Source organism: Sciurus carolinensis, chromosome 3 (assembly GCF_902686445.1).
Source record: "Sciurus carolinensis chromosome 3, mSciCar1.2, whole genome shotgun sequence".
Taxonomy (NCBI): Eukaryota; Metazoa; Chordata; class Mammalia; order Rodentia; family Sciuridae; genus Sciurus; species Sciurus carolinensis.
In genome coordinates, this window is record NC_062215.1 from 6,109,259 (window position 1) to 6,126,466 (window position 17,208).

At 55.2% G+C, this 17,208-nt stretch overlaps 2 protein-coding genes across 3 annotated transcripts in view; one reads left to right on the plus strand and one right to left on the minus strand.

Moving 5' to 3' along the window:
- Positions 1-17,208, minus strand: part of Otop2 (otopetrin 2) — a 31,674-nt gene that overhangs the window by 8,798 nt on the left and 5,668 nt on the right. The gene's annotated exons all lie outside the window — the stretch shown is intronic.
- Positions 742-7,206, plus strand: Ush1g (USH1 protein network component sans). 2 transcript variants are annotated; one of them, XM_047546154.1, is made up of 3 exons: positions 742-1,067; positions 3,367-4,584; positions 5,516-7,206. In XM_047546154.1, the coding sequence occupies exons 1-3, from the start codon at positions 904-906 to the stop codon at positions 5,517-5,519; spliced, it is 1,386 nt and encodes a 461-aa protein (XP_047402110.1). In that variant the 5' UTR covers positions 742-903; the 3' UTR covers positions 5,520-7,206. The 2 variants fall into 2 exon arrangements, with proteins under 2 accessions (XP_047402110.1, XP_047402111.1); XM_047546155.1 differs by lacking the exon at positions 5,516-7,206 and having other exon boundaries at positions 3,367-4,588.

Consider the following 17,208-nt stretch of genomic DNA (forward strand, 5'->3'; position numbering starts at 1 on the left):
ACTGAGACACTCAGATGGCATCCCTCCCACCGCACCCATTGCGACCTTGTGTGCAGTGATCGCGCCCACTCAGAGCCCCCAGACGCCCCAAGTGCCGGTCGTCGACACTTTGATGCCATCCTGTGCACCCTACACCTTTGATCTTGGTTTCTGCCCGAAATTGGGACACCAGCCCCCTCTTCCCCACCTGCCCACACAATGAACGAAGTTCTTTTTCCTCTATCGCCGCTGGGCTCCACTGCTCCACTGGATGCTTTTAAGTCTGGGGCTTGGGTACCAAATTCCCACGCTGTGCGTGGTCTGCTTCCAGTCCTCTAGCGCCCTCTGCTGGAGCGCGGCTCAAGGGCTGGCCCCCAGGACTGCTGCGTCTTACTAGCTGTCTTGTCCAGTGAGTCCTCATTTCCCTTTAGGCCCACTGCCCCGGGGTTAAGGACTGCCCCTCTGCCCCGCCTTCGCCTTCCCCGGCCCTTTGCTCGTTCCTTTGACGGTTGGAGAAATCAGGAGCCGCAGCACTGGAGCTCTAAAAAGACGGACCCCGCCACTATCTCCGTACTGGACCTCACGAGTCCACGAGTGTAGTGGGCGCTTTTGGAGTGAGGTTGGGGACTCACGTGGGTTGCCCCTGTGCTCTGAGAAGCAGGGCGTTTAGGACCCAGGGGAAGCCCGGGGCGGCTCCCTGGACAGCGGGAGGTCCCCCACCCCGCCCGCGGGTGAGCGGCTCAGATGTCCGGGTAGCCGCGGCTCTGGCGCTCCGCACCCTCCATCTGCGGCAGTGGGGGCTGGTGGCCCCGGCCCCTGCCCGGCCCCCTCCTCTGACCCCATGCCTCAGTCCTAACCCCGCTGCCCGCCCCCGCGGGGGGCATTTCCCCGTTTCCCCTGCCCGCCCCGTCGGAACCGGGAGCCATGAACGACCAGTACCACCGGGCTGCCCGGGATGGCTATCTGGAGCTCCTCAAGGAGGCCACACGGAAGGAGCTGAATGCCCCCGACGAGGATGGCATGACCCCCACCCTCTGGGCTGCCTACCACGGAAACCTGGAGTCGCTGCGCCTCATCGTGAGCCGCGGGTGAGTAGCCCTCCAGCAGGCAGGGAAGGGGACGAGCCCCCAGCTCTGCACCAGGCCCTGAGATGCCTCCCCAGACTCCGAGGCATCGCTTGCCCCCTCCTCTGAACTGCCTTCTTCCCCAGGGGACAGAGGAGGACTCTTAAGTTGGAACCTTGGAGCCTGGTATGAGTGGGGGAGACACACGTGGAGGGGGGTACATAAGCTGGGACATGTGACACTTGTGACCTGGTTGTGGGGCTACAAGGGGAGGAACTGGGATTTGAGGATCCATGATTGTTGGAGGGGGGTGCTGCAGAGGGAAATATGGAAGAGATCTGCTGGGGGGTGGGTGCTGTGCCTGGAAGCAAGGGTGAGAGGGAAAGTGGGAATCTGAGAGAAGTCTGAGACTCAGAAGGCTGGGAAGTGGGGGCTGGGAAGGGGGGCCTTGCTGCCCACTCCCCATTCCCTGGGCCAAAAGGCTCTCGGAGCCAGCACCCACAGCTCTGCACAGGCTGGGTCTCACCCTTCTCTCTTCTTCACTCTGCCCCTTCCTGGGATTTATGGGCACTGTCCCTAGTACCAAATGTCACTGGTTCAGCCACCCCATTAATGTGCTCTGTACCCTTCCTGCTTTAGTCACAGCTGACCAATGAATGTGTTGATCCTGAAGGGGCTTCTGTCTCCCATCCTCTGTCTGGAGTTGTCCTGAGGGTGGTGTGAACAGAGTCGGCATGCCAGGGTCAGGCAACGTAGAAGGGCCGGGGATACAGGCTCAAACCCACTCAAGTGTGTTGGCCAGGGGTGGGGAGGGCTAAATCACACACCTGGGAACAGTCTCCCCACTCATCAACAGTTGATAAATTTTTTTAAAGAGTTGTGAGTGGGGAAGCTGAAGTCAGATTGGCCTAGACACCAGGGTGGCCTGGGCAGGAAAAGGGCTGGAAGGGAGGGTTAATGTGAGTGTTTCAGGTGCTGGGGGAGAGGGCTGGGTTCTGAGTTGGTCCTGGTGCTGTGCACCAGACCTGAGGCCTGAGCATGTGGTGGGTGAAAGGACCCCTTGCCATCCCTCTGTGGCTGCTCCTTGGGCCTAGCAGCAAGGCGGAACAGCCCCTGGGATTAGGTAGTTGAGGCATGTTCCAAGAGGTCATGACTTCCTGGCTCCTCCCTCTCAGAGGGCACACAGGGACACTGGCCCCCTGACCCTCCTTCAGAGAGGCACCTGAGTGTCTCTTGAAGGGCACTGGAGAGCAAGCAGGCGTACTACCTCCCCCGAGTCTCACAGAGGCAAAGCTTGGTGCTGGATGGGCGTGGGTCTGATGCCCAGCAGCCCCTCCTCACGCTGTCCTGCAGAACTTGGCACCCAGTGGGGAAGCTGAGCAGGGGGGTGTGAGGGGAGATGTTGAGACAAGGGAGTGATTCTTCCTCCAGACCTAGGGGTGACCTCGTGGCCTCATTAGTGTGGGGCAGGGGCCCCATACTAGGCCCCAGAGAGGCAAGAATTCTGAAGGAGCCAAAGGATGGCCTCTGGGAGAATAGTCCGACATGGAGGGTGCTGGAAGGAGCTGCTGGGATCCCTGCACAGGCCAAGCCAGTCAGCCTCACAGGGCTCCCAAAGATGGACAGCCTGAGTAAGGAAGGGCAAACCTGCCAGGCTGCAGACCCTCCTCCTCCTCCTCTCCAGTCCTGGCTGCCCCCATAGTCCCCTCCTGGTCCAGGCCAAGGCCCGACACCTGCTCTAACACTCACGTTGCCAGGCCTGGCCCTGCTCCCTGCAGACATGGCAGTACCCACTGCACGCAAGCACACACCCTCACACACTCACCCAGCCTCGGGCCCAGCACACACTACCCTCTTTTCCTCTTTCACCGTCATTCCCCAACGTGCAGCCGCACTCCCCATTGCACCTGCCTAGAGACCCAGACTCTGCCCTGGCCCACCACCTCTCTGGGCCAGCTCCCCGCTGAGCCCATGAATAATTCACTCCTTTCTCTCTGGGCATCAAATATTTATCCCCTGAGATTCCCAGCCCTCGGTTGGGGAAGGCCCCGCCCCAGCCCCGCCTTCTCCGTCGCCCCGCCCCTTGCATGGCAGGCCATTTTCTCTTAGGTCTCAGGCCAGCAGGTCTCCTGACGTCAGTGGAGAGAGAGGTCTCAGGTCCACGGGTTCCTTTGCGCCTGGTGTGCCTGTGAGGAAGCTCCTCGAGGCTGGGGGCCCTCCCTTCCTCGGCCCGGTCCCCCATTTCCTTTACCTCCAGCCTTAGCGTACTGTATGCCCCAGCTTGCTATGGCTTATCATTCCTCCCCACGTGATCTCCCTGCAGCGGTGACCCAGACAAGTGTGACATCTGGGGCAACACACCCCTGCATCTGGCAGCTTCCAATGGCCACCTTCACTGCCTGTCCTTCCTGGTGTCCTTTGGGGCCAACATCTGGTGCCTAGACAACGACTACCACACGCCGCTGGACATGGCTGCCATGAAAGGTCACATGGAGTGCGTGCGCTATCTGGACTCCATAGCGGCCAAGCAGAGCAGCCTCAACCCGAAGCTGGTGGGCAAGCTGAAGGACAAGGCCTTTCGCGAGGCTGAGCGACGCATCCGGGAGTGCGCCAAGATGCAGCGCAAGCACCACGAGCGCATGGAACGGCGCTACCGGCGAGAGCTGGCGGAGCGCTCAGACACGCTCAGCTTCTCCAGTCTCACGTCCAGCACCTTGAGCCGCCGGCTGCAGCACCTGACGCTGGGCAACCACCTGCCCTACTCGCAGGCCACACTGCACGGCACCGCTAAGGGCAAGACCAAGATCCAGAAGAAGTTGGAGCGGCGCAAACAGGGCGGCGAGGGCACCTTTAAGGTCTCGGAGGACGGCCGCAAGAGCGTCCGCTCCCTCTCAGGCTTACAACTAGGCAGCGACGTGATGTTCGTGCGCCAGGGCACCTACGCCAACCCCAAGGAGTGGGGTCGCGCCCCGCTCCGGGACATGTTCCTCTCGGACGAGGACAGCATCTCCCGTGCCACGCTGGCGGCCGAGCCTGCCCACTCGGAGGTCAGCACCGACTCAGGTCACGACTCCCTGTTTACTCGCCCCGGCCTGGGCACCATGGTGTTCCGCAGAAACTACCTAAGCAGCGGGCTGCACGGGCTGGGCCGCGAGGACGGGGGCCTGGACGGGGCAGGCACGCCGCGGGGTCGGCTGCATAGCTCCCCGAGCCTGGACGATGACAGCCTGGGCAGTGCCAACAGCCTGCAGGACCGCAGCTGCGGGGAGGAGCTGCCCTGGGACGAGCTGGACTTGGGCCTGGACGAGGACCTGGAGCCCGAGACGAGCCCGCTGGAGACCTTCCTGGCCTCCCTACACATGGAGGACTTTGCCGCCCTCCTGCGGCAAGAGAAGATCGACCTGGAGGCGCTAATGCTGTGCTCTGACCTCGACCTCCGCAGCATCAGTGTCCCGCTGGGGCCGCGCAAGAAGATCCTGGGGGCGGTGCGGAGGCGGAGGCAGGCGCTGGAGCGCCCACCAGCCCTAGAAGACACAGAGTTGTGAGTGTCCGTGGGGTGGCGGCGGAGAGGGACCCGGGTTGGAAGGCCCCTGGGGAGGGAGAAAGGGTCCGCCTTTCCATGGGAGAAAAGCACCCCGCATTTCATAAAATCTAAGCTGCCGTTAAAAGAGGTCCCACTATTTTATTTACCACCAGAAGCTGCTGCCAATTTATTGATTACCCGAGGCTTTCATATCGCAGCTGATATAAAAGGCACCTAGACTCTGGAAATATCAAAACGTGGGTAAATGGGCATCTTCCTTTCGATGCCACAGCATAGTCATGACAATCACAGAGAGGAGGTTTTTGAGCCCTCCCACCTTCCAGGTTCTGGGATGGGCTCTTGGGCAAGTCCTCATTGAGGCCTGAGTGCCTTTGTGTGGTGGCTATACCATCCCCGTGGTACAAAGGATGAGCAGAGGAGGCTCAGAGGGTTAGGTAATAGCTCCCTCACCCCCGCCACTGCTGCTCCAGGCAGAGCTGGGCTTGATCCCTGTTCCCTGTGGCACTAACAGGTCAACTGCCCAACCTCAAGGCAGATGTTTTATTTGTTGTCTGCAAGGTCTGCAGCCTGCAGCCTGGAGCAAGAGCAAATGCACCCAATGACCCACAGCAACCATCACAGCTGCCCAGGGCTGCCACCACACGGGTCCTCTTGTAGACTGGCCCCTGCCTTTTCCCTCCCCCACAGCATCCCCTAAGCCTGAAAATACTTGCCCCTGATACTGTGACCTTGAATGTTTGGGGCAGGAGTGGGTGTGGGAGGCAGTCTGGTTTACAGTTTGGTGAATGGGGAGGCCAATGTCCCCCATCCCTGACCATCCTGTCCAGAGAAGGGAGATTAAGTCATCAAAGTGGTTGGTTCTGGCTGGAGATGATATCTTTGAAGGCTGTTGCCTAAGGTGTATTTCTTTCTGTCTCTTCCTCCACAGATAACCAGGGACTCCTCTCCTCTGACCAAAATGAATTGCAAGTTGCCACAACCCGCGGTGGGGCCCGAGGTCCTCACAATTGCCAGCCCTGTAGCCCCTTCCCCAGGAGCAAGACCATGTGGGTCAACTCCCTTGAAAGCCTGTCCATACCTCGAAGCAAGGGTGTGGCCTGGAGGCGGCCTGAGGGGCAACAGAACACCCCTGAGTCCCAGTGCTGAGGGTCCCAGAGCCCCAGAGCTGCCCCTCTCTGAGCAACCTTGAGAAGTACATGTGGATTTGTGGCCAGCCCCTGAAGGAGAGCAGGGTCTGCTTGTCCCGCAAAGACTACAAAACATCAGAGCTGGAGGAAGGGGGCAAGCAGGGGACGTGACCCGTCTCACCATGCTGTCTTTCCTACCCATCCTCCCTGTCCCCTCAGGCCACGAAGACTTGCTGATTACTACATTTTATGAAGGGAAGAGTTTGGGCAGCCTCCCTCCCCACATGTGCCCCAGAGGGGAAGTTCCCCAGCCACACTCTTCAGCCAAATGCCCTGCCTTTCAGTCCCCACCTCATCCCCCTAAAGGCCAGCCCCATGTCTTTCACCACTGGCTGTGGGTGGAGCAAAAGAGCCAGGCTGGGGTGAGCTGGGGCCTGACCTCCTCCAGCCTCCCGCTTCTTTGCTGTGCAGCCTTTTACACCCCCCACACACCCGGGGCCCAGAGGGTCAGAATGCTAGGTATTAGGTGCTAGAGCAGCAGGCTGCAGTATTATGGCCCCCAGGCCTGGTGGGCACCCACTGGCTACAGAATGGCATCTGCCAGCAGCCTCAGAGTCTCCCAGGGGCCCATATGGGCAGGGCCTGGGCACAGCCAGGTGTCAGGCCCAGCATGGGGAAGTTCTATGAGGGTGACCCTGGAGAATGTGATAATCTAAACTGCTGATCGTGTCCAGGCCACTAGGACTGTGTGTGCATGTGTGTGTGCATGCGTGTGTTTTGAGGGTTGTGGGTTTCTCTGGAGGCCTGGAAGCATCTGGCCTGCTGTGTGATTCTTCATGGATCACAAGGAAACAAGAACTCACCATCTGTGCCAGCTCTGTGATGGTGCTGAGGCAGGGGAAAGGCCAGCCCAGAGGGTCCTCAGAGCATGTCCTTAGAGCTCTCCAGCCAGACCACAGGTATGGGAGACTCACAGGTATGGGAGAGTCCCTCAGGAGCCACATGTGTGTGTTTCCATGCCTAGTGCAGAGGCACCCTTCCCCCTCGTCGGCAGTGGACTCCTTATCTGTCCCCAGCTTGAGAGCAGCCCCTGCTGGAGCTCCTCCCAGGGCCTCCTCGGCTGTGGCAGGAGAAGAGGACCCCCAAAGACCCGTCTGGTCTGTCTGTGTGTGGCCCCATGTACAAACATGCCCCGAGCTGGGGATGCAAAGGAGGCGACCCTTTCCCACTGCAAGACCCGAAGGACCTGGCTGCCTGTCACAACCATCCCGAGCTCTCCCTGGCTCCTCTCCCTGTTGTCTGGGCCTGGGCCTGGGGCCACCCCAAGTGCCGACTCATCTTCTCTGAGCCCCAGGTGCTGCCTTCCTCACCTGATCCCTGTCCGTTTACTGCCTCAGCCCCTCTCAGCTCCCCCTGCACTGAGGCGGGCCGGGCTCTGATTCCCACCACTGTACACAGACCCTTCCCTCAGGCTCATTATAACTTTTGTAGAGAAAGTTCTGTTTGTCATACTTGTGTCCACTTCTTTAGTCATGAGGGGACTAAATGGGAGAGGGACGGGCAAGGAGAGTGAGAGGCTGGGGTGGGAGAGGGTCTTCCGGGGCCTGTGAGGACTGGGCCTGCTTCTCAGCATGATCACCTCCTGTATCCCCCAGACTTTGCCCTGCTCTGCTAGCAGAGCCCAGAATCAGGAGCTGGTGAACAGAGAGGGTGAGGAACTGGGCCAGCAGGTTCCCTCAGCAGCTGAGCAAGGGGGAAGGTCCAGGTCCAGCCCTGATTCCAGGCCCGAGGGCAGGAATGCGTGGTCCCTCTTCTCAACAGGCCTGTCTGAGCTCTTCCAGAGAAGCCTTACATGGGGGGCTCTGGGCCCTCACCCCTGGGAAGCCTCCAGCAGGGACTGCATTTCCCTCAGCACCCTAGGGGGCTCTTGTGGTGACTGTTCAGAGCCCTTGGAGACTTCCCGGGGGCAAGTCTTCCCTTTAAGTGGGTGGCTAGGGGACTCTGCTTTCTGGATCAAGTCTGGGGTCATCTGTTCCATTTCCTAAGGATGCCTCTGCCAAGAGGAGCTCAAGGTCACCCCTTCCTCCTAGCAATCATGCATAGGTTCTGGGCCACCTCTCCTCACCTTACAGATGGAAAAACTGAGCCCCATGGAGCGCAAGGGGAGTCCAGAACCCAAGTCTCCCAACTGCTGCCACACATTCCTCTCACCCAGGTTGCCCAGGGAGCCAGCAAGACACCATCTGGTCCACCACCCACCTTCCCCCGGCCCAAGGGGTGCGGCTGCCTTGCGACCCCTGCTGGCCATTCTTGTCACTGCACCTACCTGCCAAAAGACCTGTCAGTCCTCCCTGTGGCCATCCAGGGGAGGACGTGGTGGTGAGGAAGTCTCCCTGGAACCAGTCAGAGCAGATCTGAGCTCGGTGTCCAGGCAAAGACTAAACAGAAGCACTGGGGACAGGGGTCTCCATGGCCAATGTGGCTCGAGGGTGGAAGCCTGGGGCACCTGTAGCAGGTCCAGCTCCAAAAGACCCAGGGACCTTTAACACAGCAAAGGGAAGCATTTTACACTCAACTTCCTTGAGCTGGGAGTTAACTGGCTTGACTCGTTCATCTAAAAATATAGCTCGAGGATAGAGAAATTCTAAAAGTTTGCAAAACTCAGTGGTTCTTAGCCTTTTGGTATTGGAATCTGGTAACAACATGGTAACGACATAGAATTTTTTTTTTTTTTTTTTTTTTTTTTTTTTTGCATAGGGGATCGAACCTGGGGGCTTAACCACTGAGCTCTTATCTATTTATTTGTTTAGAGACAGGGTCTTGCTAAGTTGCTTAAGGCCACGCTAATTTGCTGAGGTTGGCTTAGAATTTGCGATCCTCCTGCCTCAGCCTTCCAGCCTTCCAAGTTGCTGGGATGACAGGCGGGTGCCATCGTGCCTGGCTAGCAACATGGACTTTTCCTGGAAGGCACACAGTGAGCACACCTACACTCCTATTCAGTTTTGCTCACAGAAGGCAAAGAATCCCCAGAGGTCCAGGGACCTGGGTTAGGAAGCTTTGGTTAGGCTGCTGTGAAGCTAGTATCATAAATGAGATTACCTATTTGATGGAGGTGGGGGTGGTGGAATGAATCATGGGCAGGAGGAGCTGCCACGGTATGTGGCCCAACCCTCCCATTTTCACAGATAAGCCAACTGAGGTCCAGAGGGAAGGGGCTGGCCAAAGTTCATACAGAGCCACTTGGGCAAATAGTGCAAATTCTCCTGAGGCCTCGAGTGGTTCCCAAGGCCTGTCCCCAGGTTCCCAATGACCAGCCCTAGACAGAATGCTACCCCACAGTACATGCTTCTCTCCCCTCCTCTGAGGTCAGCCCACATGAGAAGGTGGCAGGCTTCAAGGGGCAGCCAGATCTGGGCCCCACACTGGCCCACCCCCCTCTAGCTGTGTGGCTTCGGGTAATTTACTCTCTGAGTCTGTTTCCTCATATGTAAATAGGTATTCTAATAATGGTATTAACCACATAGGTTAGAGGAGGGTGAAATGATTATGCTTACAGAGCACTTAGCATACCCCTGAGCTTTAGCACACATCAGTTCATCACTGATACTGGGCCATTGTCAGTAGGTGGGTCCTTGATGTCCCAGGGAGCAGTCCTCCCCTTCAGACCCTCCTGTGGGAATAACCCCCCACACTCCCAACACCACCCTGGCTCCTGGAGCCACTCCGGCAGCATCTGCCCCAGACCAGCAGGGGGCGTAGACAACCTTGTCAGTGGCTAGGGAATGGGCCCCTGTCAAGGGTGGTCCCCTGGCCAGTGGGAGGACTCCAGGGAGTGCCAGAGATGTTCCTGGGTGCCCAAGGAGCTGGGCATCTTTTCTGGAGGGGGTGTCACCTTGATATGTCGCTATCTGATGTTATCAGATGTTTATTGGATGTTTCTCCTGCCCCGTGAGGCAGGCAGGTGAGGTCAAGTGTTAGCCCACTTCATAGATGAAGAGATAATCAGAGAGGCTGTGTGATATTCTGTTAAGGAACATTCAGGTTCCCTGACAGGGTCACTTAAGACACTTCTGTCCCCAGGGTGAGGCTTTCAAGATTTTATGATCAATTATTGAGACTTTATAATATGTTGGGGTGCTTATATTAAGTACCGTATATGATTAACTCTCACAGTAAAACCATAACCCTTATCTAGAGAGCAAGGAGTATATTGTCATGATTGTCCCAATTTTACAGATGGGTAAACAGAAGCTCAGAGCAATGATGGGATTTGCCCTGGTTGTTCTCAGAGCTCCCAGGCCTCAAAGGGAGACTTCCTGATACTGAAATCTGCTTCTGGCCACATGCTGCCATGCCCCCATGCTCCTGTGCCTGTGGTGGGGTTGTCTTTGATCTTGAGTGTCCTCAACCTGGGTGTGCTGGTCCTGGGCAGGTGCCAGGCTCAACCTGAGGTGGGACAGGGGACCCTGGCAGCTTTAAGGTCCAAGTACATGGTCTGACCCACAGTCCACCTGGGGCGCTGGACTGAGAGAGGGCGGAAAGGACTGTGGGGCCACAGGCAGGACAGTAGGGTGCTATTTGGGAGAACAAATCCAGCCTGCTGAGATGGGAGAGGAAACCAACAGGAGCATTTCCTCTGTCTGCCTTTCCGTTCCATTTCCCCTGTGACTGAGGCTGTCCTCTTTTCTTCCCTCCTCTCTCCCCGTTCAAATGTGTCTCTTCTCTCCGGGTCTCTGTCTCTCTGGGCATCTTTCTGTCATCTGTCTCCCACTTGCTCAGACTCCCTGTTCCTCGCCCTGTCCCTGGCTCTGTCTCTGGTTGAGCTGGAATCTGCGGCCCAGCCTCTCCTTCAAGAGCCTCCTCCTTTCCCTACCCAAGTCTTACACCTTGGCAACCTAGGGGGGCATTCCTGGGGAACCCATCGTGCCCCAGGGAACCCAGTATGCAGAGCAACGAGGTAATGCCCGGGCTCCATGGGCAATGGTCTCAAAGCTGGGCTCATGTCTCAGATCTGCTGCGGCACAGCTCTGACCTTGGTTGAAGTGTGTAACTTAATTCTGCAAAACGGACATCAAGCTGCCTTCCTGATGGGGTGAGACTTGGCACATGGCAGGTGTGCAGCACCGGGTCTGGCCTCCCATTGCTAGTGAGAGCCACCCTCATTGTGCCCAGATGCCTCACCGGGGTCACGCCCTCGGCCTCCAGCACAGCTTCCTGTAGGAGGCACCATCGTTACGTCTGTTTTCATCTGAGGAAACCGAGGCAAACAGATGTTTGTAAACCGTGCCCAGGCCCACACCACTGGGAAGCAGGGAGTTAGAACTCCATCCTGAGCAGGCTGCCCCCGCCACGCCCTGTCTCATCATGGCATTTGAGCACTGCCATGTCCTGGGGAGGTGGGCAGAGTGGATCCAGAGCTGTCCTGGAAGGTTGTGGTTGTCTGTGAGCTTTCCCTCTGTGTGTGTCTCTGTGTCTGGGCTCAGCTGTCTCTTCAGTGCCGTGTTTCCCTGGAGGGAAATGTGTGTGTGTGTGTGTGTTCCATTACTCTGTGTGTGTGTGTTCCATCACTTTTGTGTGTGTATTTCATCACTTTGTGTGTGTGTGTTCCTTCCATCACTTTGTGTGTGTGTGTGTTCCATCACTTTGTGTGTGTGTATTTCATCAATTTGTGTGTGTGTGTTCCATCACTTTGTGTGTGTGTGTGTATTTCATCACTTTGTGTGTGTGTGTTCCATCACTTTGTGTGTGTGTTCCTTCCATCACTTTGTGTGTGTGTGTGTGTGTGTGTGTGTGTGTATTCCATCACTCCCTCTGGAATCTATTTTTAAACTCCTCCTCCTGCCTCCATCTATTTTTAGGGCCCCACCTACTTCAGACTGGAAAGTTGAAACCTTTGGCCACCCTGCCTCCATCGTGCCCTTTCCTCATCCTGAATCCTGGGGTTCCCCCAAAACTTCCCCCAACCTCTCTTTGGGCGACTGGCCTGTTGGGGGCTCCAGCCCTGGAGGAGGGGTGGGAGGAGGAGAGAAGGTCCGTGCTGCAGAAGGCAGGGGTGGGGGAGGGACAAGTCGACTTTCAGGGCACCTGGAGTGTGGACGGATCCTCTGCCTGGGCTGGGCGTCCACCCAGGAGGCACAGCTCTGGCACTTCCTGGGAGGTGGATTCCCCTTTCTGAGTCTGTGTACCCCCTGAAATGGAGGAAATCACACCCACACTGCAGCCCAGCTGTGAGGAAAATGTGAAGCACTTAGCTCAGGCCCCAGCACCCAGCAGGTGGAGGACCAGCCCAGGGGCCTAGAAGCCAGGGCCTGGGGGTCGGAAGGCTCACGGGCATCAGCCAGGCCTGGCATCACTGTGACAGTGGCAGGGAGACCGACATGCTGAGTTGTCCCCAAACTCACCTTCCTGGGGCTACCACAATCTCTGTGCTGCCCAGTACTACAGAGCAGAGCTGGGTAGTGTCCTCACGCTCCTGAACCCCAGCCCTCTACACCCGCCCCCACAGGAAAACATGGGCAAGGAGAGGGGAACCGAGGGAGTGTGTGTGTGCTCCCTGGCAGGAAATGGAAACCACTCATTAGCATCATCTTCAATGCCAATATAGGCTAGATTTAAATCACGTCAAGACAGGAAGATCGCCAGTTCAAGGCCAGTCTGGGCAGCTAAGACTCTGTTTCAAATAAAAGAAAAAGGGCCAATGGGGCTGGGGTTGTGGCTCAGTGGTAGAGCACTTGCCTAGCATGTGTGAGGCACTGGGTTTGATTCTCAGCACCGCATATAAATAAATACACTAATTAATTAAATAAAGGTATCGTGTCCATCTACTACTAAAAATATTTTTATTTTAAAAAAAGGGCTAGGGAGGTGGCTCAGTTGGTAGAGTGCCCCTGAATTCAATCCCCAGTGATACACACAAAAAAGTGCCAATTTGACAATAGGACAATAATGCCATAATCACATTATCACAACAGCATGAGAAGCAGCAGCGGCGATAATGGTATCTCACTGGAATAGGTGCCTGCGTTGTCACTGATGGTCACAAAAAGGTTGCCCTACTGCTCTTTCTAAGGACCCAGCAAGGGGGCTAGCATCATCCTCATCTACTCCAACTCACCCTCTCACAAAACCAAGGCTCAGAGTGGTTAAGCAACCTACCTAAGGTCACACAACGACTGAGACCCAAGTGTCTGGGTCCAGATCCTGGCTCCAGATGCTGTCCTTAATTTGCCTCTATCCTGCCCCAAAATTATAGCCCTCACTTTCCTTACCCCAGGCACTGGCCCCACCAGACCCAACACACGTTCTCTGTCTCTCTCTCTCTTTTTTTGGTGCGAGGGATTAAACCCAGGGTTACTCAACCACAGAGCCACATCCCCAGCCCTTTTTTATTATTTTTTTAGTTTGAGACAAGTCTTGCTAAGTTGCTTAGGGCCTCACTAAGTAACTGAGTCCAGCCTGGAACTTGCCATCCTCCTGCCTCAGCCTCCCGAGCCACTGGTTACAGGCACGTCACTGTGCCTGGCCCAACACACACTCTTTAGGCTGGTGGACCTCATGGGCAGTGGTGCTGCCCTGAAGCATGTGAAGGGACCTGGAAAATCTCACCAGCAGGAGTCTGTGCTGCCAACAGCTCCAGCCCGAGGTTGCCACGTAACTGGAGACATTCCCTGGGCCTCAGTTTCCTTTCCTGTCAGGCAGGGAAAGGCCGACACCCTTGCAGCCACGGGAGACAGAGTCCTGCCAGCTCGGCCCTGCTCCCTCTCTCATTCCCGCCTCCCTTCCCCCTTCCCAAGCCATCACTCACCTGGCTTCTCCCTGCAGAACAGCTGGCCGCTTGGGAAGGCTTGCTGGAGGCAGACAGCACGTGGGCCAGGGCCAGGGTTCCCGAAGGCCAGGCTGATGCTGAGATGCCGTGGATGCGGCCCTGTCCTGCTGGAGCCAGGGGAGCTCGGGGTGCCAGTCCCACCCTCAGCTGCCCAGGATCTGAGCCATGGGCCAGGCTATTTCTCTCCCAGCTCACCCAGCCCCACCCCTGTGAATAATGCCAGTTGCCTCTAGGAGCTGCTGGGCCTCACTGGGTCCAGTTTTGGGGGGTGGCACAAATGGGTAGGGGACAAGGAAGGGGCAGAGACACAGCCAACTAAGCTTAGGGCACAGAAATTGGTGGTGGGAGGCGCTTCCTTCCCTAACCCGCCCTGCACCGGCCCCCAGCCCAGGGCTTCATGCCAGTCCAGCTCTCAAGATCCCCCTCCAGGCCCAGGGCCAGGGCAGGGCTCCTTCCCCCCGCACCCCAGCCACAGCAATAATTAACCTGACAAACCCAGCACATAAAGATCCAAATCACAGCGGAGGGGAATCATCGCTGCCCTGGGATGGGGATCTCCAGAGGGCCCCGGGCAGGGAGAGCCCTGGATCGTCCACTCTTCCTCCCGCCTAGGTGGGTCCAGAGACACCCAGTCCACTGGAGCTGGGAGGAGGGTGCCACCTCCCCACTCAGGTGGATTGGAAAGGCTTGCTGGTCAGGGTTTGGACCACATCTCTCCATCTAATGTTTTTAAAAAGGCTTTGCTCCCCTTCAGTCCCTCGAGCCTGTTTCTGTTTTCCCTCTTCCCTTGGATCCATCCATTCGCACGTTCACCGAATGCCTGCTGAACACCTACCATGGGCCAAGCCCTGTGAGAGGCTCAAGGGAAGCCTCCTTGGCCAAAATCAGGCAGAACTTGATCTCTGTGAGCTTCTTCTCTGGGAAGCCTGTTTTGCCTGCCTGCTGGCTGGTCAATATTGGGCACTGACTGGGTCTAAGACAGGGTGTTGGGGCCAGCCATGCGACTGAGTATTGGTTGGAGACAGGCAGGCTGCAAATTATAGAAGAGGTTCAGGGAAACACAAGGAAAGGTGGGCGCAGGCTCCTCACCTCAGGAAGCTCACAGGAAGCCCACCATTCCAAGTTTTCCGTGGTTCGGTTGAAGCTACCTGCCTGGGTTTTGGCTGATGGCGTGAGAATGGAAGTGAGGTGTGCCTCTTCCAGTTCTGGGGCTCAAACTACATTTTCACCTTCTCCCTTCCACTACCATAGCAACCATGGTGGCTTAGTGTTGAAGATGGAGTCACTGCAAGTTGGAAAGGATCTGAACCTCCTGGAGGAAAGCCCCTTGACCCATATTGCACTGACTTGAGGAAGAAAGTACCCTGGGAGCTGGGGATGTAGGCCAGTGGTAGAGAACGTATGTGGGGCTCTGCGTTCAACCTTCAATGCTGGGAAAAAAAGGAGGAGGGAAAACAAGAAAAAGAGGGATGGGGATATAGCTCAGATGTAGAACACTTGTCTAGTATGCTGAAGGCCCTGGGTTTGATCCCTAGCACTACGTTAAAAAAAGAAGAAGAAGAAGAAGAGAAACAAAGAAAGAAAGAAAAGAAAAGAAATTACCTTGTATTGTGTTTAGCCACTGAAAACCTGGGGATGTTTGTTACAACAGCTAGAGTTACTTATCCTGGCTAATACATGCAAAAGGAACCCCTTGACTTCTATGGCTGGATCACAGCATCTGAGAGGGCTTATTGCCAGGCAGTATGTGACCATTGATGCCTAATACTAACTGGCAAATGACTTGAAGTCAGAGAAGGAAAAAGATACTGAAAGCCCAAATGCTTGACATATAGTAGATGTTCAATATGACAGATTGAATGAGCAAAATACATGAGAACATTGGAAAAGTTTTGTAGTGATGGTCAAATTTTCCAGAAGCCCAGAAGATGAGTAGGGTTCAGAGTTGGGTGCGAGTAGAAACAATTAGCCTCAGTTAACCTGGGAATAAATACCTACAGGTGAGAAAGGGCAGTACCTGTCCAAGGGTCAGAGGTGGGTGATCTGTCAGTGGAGTATTAGAGTAGTTGGAGATGAAGCTGGAACTTGGGAACTTAGAACTTCAAAGACCAAGCTGATTACTTCAGTCTGAGGTTTAAAAGGCCTTTTCTTTGCAGTGTGAATGGTGGAACCCAGAGCCTAACATGTGCTAGGCAAGTGCTCCATCCCTGAGCTGCACCCCTGACTAAACAAACTTTTGTTTGTTAAAAGTAGCAAGGATCACAGCCTTTGGCCGGGCCTCCAAAGGGGTGTGGGTGTGTGCACAACAATCTATTGGGATATAGGTGTAAAATAATACAATTCCTATTGATACTCATCTCACGCCTTTAAGTGCTTGTTCTTTAGTATACATAATACTGAGGCTCAGAAAGATTGAGTAACTCCTCCAAGGTCATACAGCTAGTAAGGGCCTTGACTTCAAAGCCCAGCCATGACCTTCACATGCCAAGTCCTGTTCAGACAGGTAGCCTTTGGACGGGGACAGAGGCAAGCCTCTCTGCCGTCCACACAGGCATAGCTGGCACTCCCTGTGCTTCTTTGTGCTGGGTTTATGATTTATACCTCTGGTTCATACTACTAAAATAATTTTATTTTTTAAAATTTTGTTTTTCAAAAATAAAATCGTGGCCAGGTACAGTGGTGTATGTGTTCGATCCCAGAGACTAGGGAGGCTGAGGCAGGAAGATTACAAGTTTGAGGCCAGTGTGGGCAACTCAGCCAGACCCTGTTTTAAAACAAACTAAAAGGGCTTGGGGTATAGCTCAGTGGTAGAAAGCCCCTGGGTTCAATCCTCAGGATCACCAAAAAAAATAAATAAATAAAAAATAAATTTAGACTGGGGGTGTAGCTTAATGGTAGAGAGCTCACCTAGCATGTGCAAGGTCCTAGGGTTCCATCCCAAACACAATCTTAACAACAACAAAAAATTTTCATTAAAATATGCCTACAGAAAAATGCACCCAGCAATAGAGTTTGGTGACTTTTTACAAACCAAATACATTCAAGGGTAATAAACATCCAGAACAAGGAACAAAATATTTGGCAGCCCCCAAAACCCCATCCTGTCCCTTTCTAGTCACTACCCTTGATCAGCAGCAGACATCCTGACTTCAAGTCATTGGAATTAGTCACTAATTAGTTTTGCCGGGTTGTTTGCTGAGGCATGAAGCTGGGGGCCTGGTGCATGCTACGCACATGCTCCACTATAAGCTGCATCCCCAGCTCTGGGGTTGTCCGGTTTCGAACTTTATGTAAACAAAACCCTCCACTCTGCTCTTTTGGGAGGCAAGTGCTCTACCAACTGAGCTACATCCCCAGCCCAATATGCCAGGTTTATCTTGTTGTACTCTAGGTTTAGGCTGTATAGTATTCCAGGGTGTTGCATACCCCGTGTCTTACTTATCTGTTCTACTGATGGTGGATGTGTGAGTTGTCCCTGGTTTTTGCCTGTTTGGGTACAGCTGCCATGAAATGTTTTATGTTTCTCTGCCTTTCTGAGTACATACCTCGGGTACCCATGCATCCACCTCCAATAAAGCTCTTCCTATTTCAAAAGAAAACCTTCCTTGCTGTTTTATTTTTACTTAATCAGCTTTATTGAGGTATAGTTAGATATAATATTAACTGATA